Raw genomic sequence first — 13,768 nt, 5'->3', positions numbered from 1 at the left:
ACATTGTGATGCACTGGTAAAGTGATAAGATTCCGTAAAGAATCAGTTTTGCTTTTTCAATCTGATTCCTTTAGAAGTACCATCACTTATTTCCCTGTCAGCACAAGACTGTTCTTGAATTCTGATGAAGGGTTTTGGTCCAAAAACATCGGCTCTTTATTCCTCTCCACAGATGTTCCCTGACCTGCTGAGTTCCTCCAGCATTGTGTATACGTTGCTCTGGATTTCCAGCGTCTCTTGTGTTTGTCCTTTTCCCTTTATCTTCTACGTCAGTTCACTGCATCTTCAAACTTCTCAGTCTCCTCACCTCAACCCCACCAAGCACTCTGCTTCTCAGTGCATTATGGCCTCCATGCTTGTAATTATTTAGATTCCATGGTGTTCCCTCTCACCTTCTACCTCATCCATTAAGGCTTTCCACTTGTCAGAACCTCTCCCAATGCCTCCTTTACCTCCATTGGAATGTTTACCAAATTATTCCTCTTTGAAATGCTTCTCAATGCTAAAAATATTAAAAACATTGCAATGTATGGAAGGATTATCAATGAAATAAGCTACCTCATCAAGGATTAAGCTACTATTTCCTCTTTCATATCCTTTCCAACCATGTTGATTTAGGAAGGAGTGATCATTATCATCCTTTTCCATTTACAGTCAGAGAGGCATAGAGCACAACAGCACAGAAACAAGACCTTTGGCTCACCCAGTCTATGCCATCCTATTCTTCCGCCTGGTTCCATCTACCTGCATGCAGACTATCTCCACAGCTTTCCATACTACTCTTATCCATGTACCTTTCCAAACTTCTCTTAGATGTTACAATTGGATGCACATCTACCACTCCTACTGGCAGCTCATTCCACACTCACAACACCCTGAGTAAAGAAATTCCTTTCAGATTCCCCTTAAATATTTCTCCAATCACCTTAAATCAATAACTTGTACTTCAAATGTCATCCAATCTAAGGGAAAAAGCCTGCACGCATTCATCCTATATCCCATTTCTGAAGCACATATTAGAGATAGGTGAAGAATTTTCTTTCATTTGCTGAAGTAACAGATTGAACTGTTAAAGTATGCTTTAAAACATTAAAGAGAGAGATTAGCTTAAAAGATTTCAGGCATGTCTGTATTGTTTATTACGCCTGTCAATTACTAACACCACTTTTTACTGTTCTGACAATGCACGAGGAACCAAACAAGAATATTACCTTTAAATGAAGTGAGTGTACGTACCTGCCAAAGCATCACCAAGGATACCTCTGTCTTGGTTCTCACATATCCATCGGGGACAACATTCTCCTGGGACCTCAATACGTCTGGGATAAAGACAATCTGGACTGGGTAGGCGGATATCTTCACTACAGCGTGGAATGCACCCAATTCCTCCATCTGAGCACCAACAGTGATATTTACAGCTGGGCTGGAATACATCACCATCCTTATAGAGCACACCATTGAATTCACATGTTCCATCTTCAAGTGCTAGACACAATTTTAAAACGTTCATCATTCATCTATCTGATCTTCATTTTACCACATCATATTAAAAGATAGCATAAAACTATATAGCTATATAAATTCATTAGTATATATTGTAACGGATTTCTGGATCAACCCCATGAGAATGGAAAAGACCTAACTTTCCCTCACATGTTAGTGAGCATCCATTGAATAATAAACACACAGAATTTGTACTCCACATGTTCCAGTGGTAAACCTTTGAACTTTGAGGAAGATATAATTACTGAGCATCTACCGGTGTGGCAGGACGACAGCTCTCAGATATTTGCATTTAAATGTCTGACATGTTCATTCAGTCCCATTTACTTTTAATACCAATTAGCATTTGTTACTTCACATCTGAGCTAATACAATTTAACTCTTAATATTCTTCCATGAGGCAATGGCCTGATTTTATGATGAGGAAATCAGCGTTCATAGTTACTACGCAGAAAGTTTCACTATAGTTTGCATCTGCATATGGCACTGTGAAATATAATTAGTAGCCACAGCCCAAACTGTTCTGACAATCAATTGTTATTTCAGAATAAACAGACCAATAAGGAGATGGTCAAATGTGAAAAAGAAAATTAAGTGTTATAGTTACTATTCTGCGGATTTGCTGAGTATGCCCGCAGGAAAGAGAGTCTCGAGGTGGTCTGTGATGACATAAAATTTACTTTGAACTTTGAAGTGTCACAGAATGTACAGTGGGTTCCAGTCAATTGGGACAATTGGGACCAGTACTATTTGGCCCAATTAAGCGGCTGCTCTGATTAGCCAAAGTTTCATGGAAATAGTTACATATATAAAAAAATACAAACTGCCATTTAACTGAGTAACAATTTATGTACTTAAATGACATACAGAACAAATTAGAACACTACCAATACCTCTAAACTACTATAAAACTATGTATTGGTTCCTAATAGTTATCAATGCAGGAATTTATCTGCCATTTTCTTTTAATTGACTGCAAATAAATAAAATCATATTTATCCTATAATGCTTCAGACGATTGCATCCTCCAAATCTTCATTTTCATTGTAACATTCAAGATAATTATTGATACCTTCAAATTCTTCATAATTCCTAATTGTTGAAGTACTGAAATCGTTTCATTTTCACTCATGGCCGCTTCTGGCATCTCCAAGCCTGAATGCTTGAGATCAGAGTGAGCAGAACAGTTTGGAATTATCTTACTGCTTATTTCTTGCCAGTTATCAGTGGAAAAAAATCACTGCTTTTTGAAGACAAACACATGCACCTGACCCTAGTTAAAAACTAATCTCTCTAAGCACAGCGTAGAGTCTAAAGGCCACACAAGTGCAATCAACTGACACTAGTTAAAAGTTGTTTGGCAACTGTAAGGCAAGCAAGGCTCCCACCCCCCATGTTAACTGCGTTTTATAGGAGTGCCATTGAGAGCATCCTGTCAAGTTACATCTTCATCTGGTATGGGAGAAGTCGAGCATCGGACTTGAAGACACTATAAAGGACTGTGAGAACAGCTGAGAGGATCCTGGGGGTCTCCCTACCATCCATTGGGGATATTTATCAGGCGTGCTGCAAATGAAGGGCCCTTAGTATTACTAAGGATCCCTCCCATCCATCCAGCATTCTCTTTGACTTTCTACCATCAGGCAGGAGACTATGATGCATGAAAACAAGAAGTTTCTTCCCCCAAGCCATTCAGTTTCTGAATTTCTGGCTGCATCATATTCGAAATGTCACTGGTTAATCTGGTCTGTGCCTTACAATATTTAATATTAATGCACTTTAGTTTGTTACTTATGTGTGTTTCATCTGTAGATGTTCTTACCTTCATAAAGTTATGTGTTATGTGTGCTACTGTGCTTTACACCCTGGTTCAAAGAAATGTTGTCTCAGTTCTATATACATTAATGGTTATATATGTTATATACATCTATGTAGTTAAACTTCACTTGGCACTTGACTTGACAAGAGTCAATTAAGTGGCATATTGTCCCAAATAAACAGAGGGAACTCTGGCTATTTTCTCAATTTAAACAGCTGCCCCATTTAACTGGAATTCACTGTATTCAGTTGTTGACCTTATCATGTCTAAATAATTGGCTTTGTTTCAAAGTTCTGGGCTGTGGGTGTGAGACAGAACAATGCTAACTGTGAGATTGTGATCAAAATCCTGACTAATGGAGCGATAACAGGTCGAGGCATGAAGAGGGTGTTGTGGATTGCATTTCTATCTTCATAAGTTTTGTAAATTTTCTTTTAAATGTAGTTTTGTCTTTATGTATGGACAGACTGAGGAAAAGAATAACATTAATGTTACACAACAATATTAATGTTAATGATATTTATATATTTTGGACTTTCCTAAACATCTAAAATATGCACATTAATAGATCTCTGGATATTATGGGAATCAGAGAAAATTGGGACAGTGAGGTTCTGGTGACGTCATTGTCGAGAATGGCAGCTTAAGTCACTAGCTCCTCCATAAAAACGCGTATTGAGCCCCGTTAACCCATCAAATATAGTATTTTTTGAAAAATATTTGAACTGAAAAGAGGGGCAAGAATGGGGAAAAGGAATGGAAATTAAAAAAGCGACACTGCGGAGCCTGTGACCGAGAGGAGTGCAGCGAGCAGCTCTCTTACCCGACCGTGTGCTAGCGAGGCGGACACTGGGCCTCGTTCAGGCGAAGCGGCAAGTATGATCGAAATCCTGAAAGAGATAAGGGAGTTCCGGAAAGAAATAGAGCAGCAGTTCCATGATATTAGATCAGAGCTCACCAACATCAATCAAAAAATAGCGGTGGCAGAGACTCGAATTGAGAAGGTGGAAGATCGCGTTCAAAATGTGGAACAGCTACTGAGTAACTGAGTAAGACAATAAAAATATTAAATCACCAATAAGGTAAACTGCTTGACCTGGAGGGAAGATCACGGCAGAAAAATATCAGAATCTACAACTTTCCCGAAGGAGCGGAGGGCTCGTCTATGACGGATTTTTTCAGAAAGTTACTACAGGATGCACTGGATCTTCCCTCGGCTATGGAGCTGGAAGTCGAAAGAGCCCATCGTGTGCTCGTCCCGAAACCTACCCGGGATAGAAAGCCATGCTCAATAATAATTAAATTCCTTCAGTGCAAGGCGAAGATTCTATGAAGGGCCTGGGGTAAGAAGAGAGTGTTTTTAGATGATAAATTAATATATTTTAACCAAGATTACCCCACCCCATGGTCCTGCAGAAACGCAAAGAATACTCTGAAGTAAAGCGAGTACTAAAGCAAAAAAAGATTAGATTTCAAACTCCATACCCTGCTAAACTTTGAGTGTTTTATGACGACGAGACGCGTTGTACCAGACAGTGGAAGAGGCGACTACAGACATGAAGGCCAGAGGGTTGCCCGTCATCGTGACCAAAATGAGGGAAAGCCTGGCTGAGGAATTATCCCGCTCCGCTTGGGAAATAGTGCAAGAACCGAGAAGGTAGGAGACGGGAGGAGGCCGAGAGAAATATATCAGGAAGAGACCAGGAGTTTCCCAAAGACAGTCCTCACCCCCTTCAGTAGAGCCATAAGGTTTGGCTAACTTTAAAAATGTTGAGAAGCTAAACGGAAGCAAAAGTAGACGGTGATATACCTATCTCGAGAAATACTTATTATAATGTGGATGTTATATTACTTAGTTGTTATTCTTTATTCGCTCACTTACTCCTTTTTCCCCACCAAAATGAGAATATATATATATGTGTGCATATATGTGTGTGTATGTGTATATATATATATTTGTGTGTGTGTGTATATATATATATATATAGGAGGAGTATACAGGGAAATCTTTTCGGTATAATGGATTTGTTCACTGACTTTTATGAATATTGCAATGGGGGCCCTCAACTCACAAGTAGGAGGGGTTATCCCCCACAGCTAGACATTACCTCTAGCTCATCGCAGGGTCACCTATAGAGACCTCAGTCTTGGAATCACACGTTCGTTGCCATTTTTGTTATTATTTGCATTTCTTGGTTCTTATTTGTTCAGGGAGTAGATCGATTAAGTTTTATTCTAATTTCAATGATACATTGACAGATAAATACAGATGGCTAAGGACAAGGTAAAATTCATTTCTTTTAATGTCAATGGGCTATTGAATCCAATCAAACGTAAGAGAATTTTATCCAAAATGAAAAAAGAACAAGCCCATGTAGTATATTTACAGGAAACTCATTTAAGTGATAATGAGCATAAAAAACTAAAGAGAATGGGCTTCACTAATCTGTTTTTCTCCTCATATAAATCAGGACATAGGAGAGGAGTTGCTATTCTTATCTCAAGTAAGCTAAATTTTGAAAAAGTATTCAAAATGGGAGATAAAGAGGGCAGATATATTCTGGTAAGGGGGAATATAGATGGAAATTCAGTTACTCTATTGAAAATATACGCACCCCCGCGAAGTGATACTAGTTTCTTTCAGAAAATTACTGATATTATAGTAACGGAAACAGAAGGTCTCCTGATATGTGGGGGAGACTTAAATTTACAATTACAACCAAACTTAGACTCTTCCAATAGAAAAACTTATGAAACAAAATCTTTACATAAGAAAGTTAATACACTTTTTGAGGATGTTGGTTTAATTGCTATATGGAGGGACCTTTTCCCCGATAGAAGGGATTACACTCATTATTCTGCTCCACATTCTGTATATACAAGAATAGACTATTTCATAACATTTGGAAAAGACAAAGACAAAATAAACACCTGTGGAATTGGGACAATAGCTGTAAGTGACCATGCACCTATATATTTATCTGTTGATTTTGACCTACAACCAAAGAATACTATTTGGAAACTAAATTCAAGTCTACTCAATGATCCGTACTTTAAGGAACAAATTAAAAAAGAAATTTGTCTCTACTTAGAATTTAATGATAATGGAGCGGTTTCACCTCCCATTTTATGGGATACTCTGAAGGCGGTCTTAAGACGGAAAATTATAGCGATATCTTCATATAAGAAAAAATAAGGAATAAAACATTACAGGAATTACAAAATAGGCTGAAGGAACTAGAGAAAAATCACAAATTGAATTTGGCACAGGATACATAAGGGGAAATTAAAAGAATTAGGAATGAAATAAATAGTTTGGCTACACAAGAAATCAGGAAAAACTTGATTGATCAAGAAAGTGGATCGAAATCTATGAAAATACTGGCAGGGAAACTAAAAAAAAAGATAGCAGAAAATACAATTCATAGAATTAGGGACCCAAGAATGAAAATGATAAAAAAATAAGCTAAGTGAAATTCAAGAAGCTTTTGAAGTGTTTTACAAAACTCTATATTCCAAAGTTCCAGGTAGAAGCATAACCCAAATTGACACCTTCTTGAATTCTCTAGAGTTACCCACTTTAAGCGAAGAACAAAATAGAACGATGACTGCTGACATAACTGAAGTTGAATTAAAAGCTGCAATTAGTAGGCTTAAATTAAGCAAGTCACCAGATCAGATGGGTATACGGCAGAGTGGTACAAAGAATTCAAAAATGAGTTAATTCCTGTTTTACTCCCCACACTGAACTGGGCTCTAAAAAAGGCACAAATGCCACTCAGTTGGAAGGAAGCAATAATCTCAGCTATACCGAAAGAAGGCAAGGATAAAATGGAATGCAGGTCATTTAGACCAATATCCATTCTTAATGTAGATTATAGATTATTTACCTCCATCATGGCCAAACGATTAGAGGAGTTTCTACCCATACTGATACGTAACGATCAGACAGGTTTTATATGACAACGGCAGACACAAGACAATATACGAAGGACACTTCACGTTATGGATCATATACAAAAAAATAAAATCGAAGCAATAGTGATAAGCGTGGATGCTGAAAAAGCATTTGATTCGGTTAATTGGAATTCTCTTTACAGAGTTTTACATAGATTTGGTTTCTAAGACACAATTATTAAAACTATACAGACACTATATGACAATCCTACTGCTAGGATTAAAATTAATGGATATTTATCAAATAGTCTCACCCTAGAAAGGGGCATGAGACAGGGTTGTGCATGGTCACCACTACTCTTCACGTTATGTCTGGAACCATTAGCTCAATACATCAGACAAAATGAAGATATCAGGGGAATTACCATTAAAGGGACAGAGCATAAATTGGCTTGTTATGCGGATGACATTTTGATCTATCTAGGGCAACCAACATACTCTTTACCTAAATTGATGCAATCCTTTGAACAATATGGTCAATTATCAGGATATAAGATCAACATAGATAAAACCCAATTACTTTCATATTACTACAGCCCACCAAGAGAAATTGAAAGTCGATACCATTGGGCATGGTACACAGAGTCTTTCAAATATTTGGGCATCATTATGCCAAAAGATTTGGCAAAATTATCAGAATGTAATTATCAGCCTTTATATAAAAAAATTAAGGAAGATGTGGCAAGATGGAACCTGATTCCTTTTTTCAGTCTCAGTTCAAGGATTGAGTCTATTAAAATGAATATACTGCCCAGACTGTTATATCTCTTTCAGACCCTACCAATAGAGATCAATCAAAATCAATTCAATGAATGGAATAAGATGCTATCAAGGTATATTTGGCAGGGTAAAAGGCCTAGAGTTCATCTCAAAACTTTGCAATTAGCAAAGGAAAAGGGGGGATGGGGCCTACCTTCTCTCAGAGATTATTATTTTGCAGCACAGTTGAGAGCTGTGATATGTTAGTGCAACCCATCATATGACGCTCAATGGAAAAACATTGATGAGCGGGTACTTCCCATCCTCATACAAGTAATTTTGGCTGATAACAGCCTGCAAAGGTACATAAATACTATTGATAACCCATGGGTGAAATCGACTCTTAAAATATGGAAAACTACTATAAAAGAATATAATCTAGAGAGAGATATTGCAATTCTTAAATGGTGTGCATATGACTCTGATTTTACACCAAATAAATTGGATGCTAGATTTAAGGACTGGACAGCTAAAGAAATAACAGTTCTTTGCAACATAATGAAAGAAGGAACACTGTTCAGTTTTGAAATGCTTAAAGAGAAACAATAGAAAAACAAGATTTTTATCGGTATTTACAGATGCGACAATATGTTAATAAGACGCTTAAAAATGTAACCAAGGCAAGTACATGCTTGATAGAGCTCTTTAGAAAAGCATTTAATTCAGATAATGGTAGTAGAATTATTTCAAGCATGTATAAGTGGTTGTCAAATCTTGAAACACATTCGACTTCATACATTAAAACAAAATGGGAGAAGGAAGGAGGGATAATTATATCTGAGGAAGAATGGACAACAATATGGAGGTATCGATGGAAGTGTACCAGTTCACAGTAACGGAGGGAGTTTGGATGGAAAAACTTGATAAAATATTTTATTACACCCTCTCAGAAATCCCATTATGATAGTAACCTCCCTGTTTGCTGGAGAAATTGTGGAAATCAAAATGCAAATCATTATCATATTTTTTGGGACTGCCCTGTTATCAAAAACTATTGGGAGGGGGATACACAATGCCCTACAAGACATCTTTAAATGTGAAATACCCTTAGAGAGTAAGACCATATATTTTGGATATATACCTCAAGAATGGTTGAAAAGAGATCATGAATATACTGTTGGTGGCTGGTAAAAAAACTCTTACTAGGAAATGGTTATCACAGGAGAGCCCAGCTTTAAATACATGGATGGAAATTGCAATGGACATTTACAAAATGGAGAAGATAACAGCATCTGTTAATCATAAGCTGGAACAATTTGATTCATACTGGGAAAAATGGTTTAACTACATAATACCTCATATGCCTGATTTTATTCTCACAGATCAATGAACCTGTTGTTAAAAAAAAGATCACTCCCTACTTGTACATAGTTCTTTCCTTTTGCTTGTTTTTTCTTTCCACTCTTTTCTATAAGTGTATACCTCAGATAAATACTTTGCGGAGATTTGTGATATATATGTACAATGTCTGAAATACATCTTATGGAAATGTTTGATGATGAACTTCAATTAAAAAAATTACAAAAAAAAGAAAATTGGGACAGTGAAAGAAAATGGTGTGGAGGTAGACGAAGAATTGTGATCTTGATGAATACCCTCCTATGCTCACTTTGACCATCAAAGCCAGCACAGCCCCCGACGATCCTGCGATTTCAGTCTCTGAGGCCGACATGTGAGCAGCCTTCTGGACGCTGAACCCCTCGCAAAGCATCTGTCCCAGGTGGGGTTCCAGGCCAAGTATTGCAGACGTGTGCTGATCAACTGGCTGGAGTGTTTAATGAGATCTTTAACCTCTTGCTTTGGCAGTCTGAGGTACCTGCCTGCTTCAAGCAGGCTTCACTTCTACTGGTCCCTAAGAAGAATGTGATAAATTCTCTCAATGACTATCATCCGGTAGCACTTACATCCAGAGTGATGAAGTGTTTTGAGAGTTTGGTGATGAAACATATCAATTTCTGCTTGAGAAGGAACTTGGATCCACCCCAATTTGGCTACCCGAGCAACAGATCCACAGCAGATGCTATTTCATTGGCTCTCCACTCAACCTTGCAACATCTGAACAGCAAAGATGCATACATCAGGATGTCCTTTATTGACTACAGCTCAGCATTCAATACTGTCATCCCCTCAAAACCAATAAATAAGCTCCAAGCCGTTCACCTCAGTATCTCCTTGTGCAATTGGATTATCAATTTCCTCACTTACAGACACTAGTCAGTTCAGATTGGCAACAACACCTCATCCACAATCTCCATCATTATAGGTGCACCACAAGGCTGTGTGCTTAGTCCTCTACTCTACTCACTTCACACTTATGACTGTGTGGCTAAGCACAGCTCCAATACCATATTCAAGTTTGCTGATGAAACCACTGTCATGGGCCAAATCGAAGGTGGTGACAGATCAGCTATAGGAGAGAGACTGAAAATCTGGTTGAGTGTTGCCATAACAATAACCTCTTATTCAATGTCAGCAAGATCAAGGAGCTAATTATTGACTTAAGGAGAAGGAAACCTAGAGTCTTTGAGCAAGTCCGCATCAGAGGACTACAGGGTGGAGAGGTCCAACAGTTTTAAATTCCTTAGTGGTATTATTTGGGAGGACCTGTCCTAGGCCCACACGTAAGTGCAATTACGATGAAAACACAGCAGTGCCTCTATTCCAGATTAACCACTGATATAAACAGAAAAAAATTAAGAGTTCCCATTTGTTCTGCCTTCTTTGAAAATAGTCATGTTTTTGCTAGATTTTATAGCAATTGCTTCATTAAATATTATTTTAAATAAATAAAGATTAATATAACATAAATTTAAACAGAGACTTTTTAATTATTCACAATGGATTGGATCACAGGGTAGAGAGTGGGGGTAGTTCTGGTTACATCTAAACCATGAATATTTATAACCACATAGAGAATGCCAGATGCAGCCAGCAGACTAAGAAGTATTCATGGACAGGAAACGAACTCAAGAACCCATCGCCTATATTTTGTAATAGAATGGGTGGGGAGGTGTATTGTCATGTACTTTGGTAGAAGGACTGAAAACGTGGACTATTTTCTAAATGAGTAGAAAATTCGGATATCAGAGTTGCAAAGAGAGTTCGGAGTACTGGTGCAGGATTTCCTAAAGGTTAACTTGCAGGTTGAATCTGTGATAAAGAAGGGAAATGCAGTATTACCATGCAGTTCAAGAGGACTAGAAAGGGTTAACATCTGAGCAGTGTTTAGTGGATCTGAAAGTTTAGAAAAATGAGGGGGATCTCAATTAAGCCTATCAAATATTGAAAGGCCTAGAGAGTGGATGTGAAAAGGATATTTTCTATAGTGGGTGAGTCTGGGGATCAGAGAGCAGAGCCTCAGAACAGAAGGATGTCCCTTTAGAACAGAAATGAGGAGAAATTTCTTCAGCCAGAGGGTGATGACTCTGGAATTCATTGCCTTCCATGGCTGTGGAGGCCAAGTCATATTTAAAGCAAAGTTTGATAGGTTTGATTAGTAAGGGATCAAAGGTTACAGAGAGAAGGTGGAAGACTGAGGTTGATTCATAGAGTCATAGAACACTACAGCACAGAAACTGACCCTTCAGCCCATCTGGTCTGTGCCAAACCATTAATCTACCAGCCCCATCAACCTGCTCCAGGACCATAGTTCTTCAAACCCCTCTCATCCATATACCCATCCAAAATTCTCTTAGACGTTGAAATTGACCCCACATCCACCACTTACACAGGCAACACATTCCTCACTCTCACCATCTTCTGAGTGAAGAAGTTCCCCTTAAACCTGTCACCCTTCATTCTTAACCCATGAACCTATGAACTCCAGCTGCAGTCTCACACAGCCTCTGCTTGCATTTACCCTATCTGTACCACACATAATTTTGTATACCTCTATCAAATCTCAGCTCAATCTTCTAGGGAATAAAGTCCTAACCTATTTAACCTTTCCCTCAAACTCAGGTCATCAAGTCCAGACAACATCCATGTAATTTTTTCTGCACTCTTTCAATCTTATTTACACCTTTCCTGTAAGTAGGTGGTCAAAATACTCCACACAATACTCAAAATTAGGCACACCAATGCCTTATACAATTTCACCATAACATCCTAATTCCCGTACTCAACACATCGATCTATGAAGGTCAATATGCAAAAACATTTCTTTATGACCCTAACTACCTGAGACACCACTTTCAAGGAATTATGAATCTGTATTCCCAAATCTCTCTGTTTACCATATTCCTCAGTGCCTTACCACTCACCATGTAAGACCTATCCTCGTTGGATCTTGTGAAGTGCTATACCTCACACTTGCTTGCATTGAATTCCATCTGTCATCTTTTAGCCCATTTTTCAAGCTGATCCAGATCCTGCTGCAAGCTTTGATAGTCTTCCTCATTATCCACTATACACCAGTCTTGGTGTCATCTACAAATTTGCTGATCCACTTTACCACATTACCATCCAGATTGTTGATATAGATCCAGCACCAATCTCTGCGGCACACCACTTGTCACAGGCCTCCAGTCAGAGAAGCAACCATCTGCAACCACTCTTGAGCTTCTTCCATGAAGCCAATTTACTACCTCATTATGAAAGCCAAGTGAATGAAGCTTCTTGACCAACCTCTTATTCGGGACATTGTCAAAGGCCTTACTAAAGTCCATGTAGATAACATTCACTGCTTTGCTTTCATCAACTTTCTTGGTAACTTCCTTGAAACGCTCTATAAGATTAGTTAGACACAACTTACCATGCACAAAGCCATGTTGACTATCTCTAATAAGTCCCAGCCGATCCAAATACGTTTGTACATATCTATCCGGTCCCTTAGAATACCTTCCAATAAGTTTCCTACTGCTGGTGTCAGGTTCACAAGCCTGGCTTATTCTTGGAGCCTTTCTTAAACAATGGAACAACATTAGCTATACTCCAATCCTCCAATGCCTCACCCGTGGCTAAGGATGTTTTGAATATCTCTGCTAGGGCCTAGGCAATTTCTGCACTAGCCTCCCACAGGGTCTGAGGGAGCAGTTTGTCATCCCCTGGGATTTATCCACCCTAATTTGCCTCGAGACAGAAAACGCCTCCTCATCTGTAATCTGTATAGGGTCCATGATCTTGCTGCTGCATTGCCTCACATCTACAGACACTTCATCCCGCTCCTGAGTAAATACAGATGCAAAATAATCAACTTAAAATCTTCACCTCTTTCAACTCCATGCATAGATTACCACTCTGATCTTCCAGAGAACCTATTTTGTCCCTTGCAATCCTTTTGCTCTTAATATATCTGTAGAAGCCCTTGGGATTCTCCTTCACCTTGACTGCTAGAGCAACCTCTCCAGTCTGTCTTGAATGAGCACTACCATGACATTTTCCCTGAACAGTAATGTCACCCCTCCCCCCCCCTTTAATCACTCCTGCTCTATCACATATAAAATAACAGAACCCTGGAAAATTGAGTTACCAGTCCTGTTCATCCTGCAAACACATCTCAGTAATGGCTACAATGTCATAATTCCACGTGCTGATCCATGCCCTAAGGTTACCTGCCTTTCCTATAATACTTCTTGCATTGAAGTATACGCAGCTCACAACATTAACCCTACCAGGTGCAACTGATTCCTGACATCGTACATAGGCTGAACAACAATTTTCTCCACAACCACTCCACTATCTGTTCTGGTGTTCTGGTTCCCATCCCCCTCCAACATTATTTCCCAAGGG

The 13,768-nt window shown here is 38.6% G+C and overlaps 1 protein-coding gene across 2 annotated transcripts in view; it reads right to left on the bottom strand.

Moving 5' to 3' along the window:
• The window catches only part of LOC140736033 (CCN family member 2-like), a 44,580-nt gene that overhangs the window by 17,360 nt on the left and 13,452 nt on the right, over positions 1 to 13,768 (bottom strand). For both annotated transcript variants that reach the window (XM_073061725.1, XM_073061724.1), the window contains exon 3: positions 1,237 to 1,485. In XM_073061725.1, coding sequence (XP_072917826.1) covers positions 1,237 to 1,485 — 249 coding nt within the window. The remainder of the gene's footprint in view (positions 1 to 1,236; positions 1,486 to 13,768) is intronic.

This window comes from Hemitrygon akajei, chromosome 11 (assembly GCF_048418815.1).
Source record: "Hemitrygon akajei chromosome 11, sHemAka1.3, whole genome shotgun sequence".
NCBI classification, from domain to species: Eukaryota; Metazoa; Chordata; class Chondrichthyes; order Myliobatiformes; family Dasyatidae; genus Hemitrygon; species Hemitrygon akajei.
This window is presented reverse-complemented; position numbering and strand designations above follow the sequence as displayed.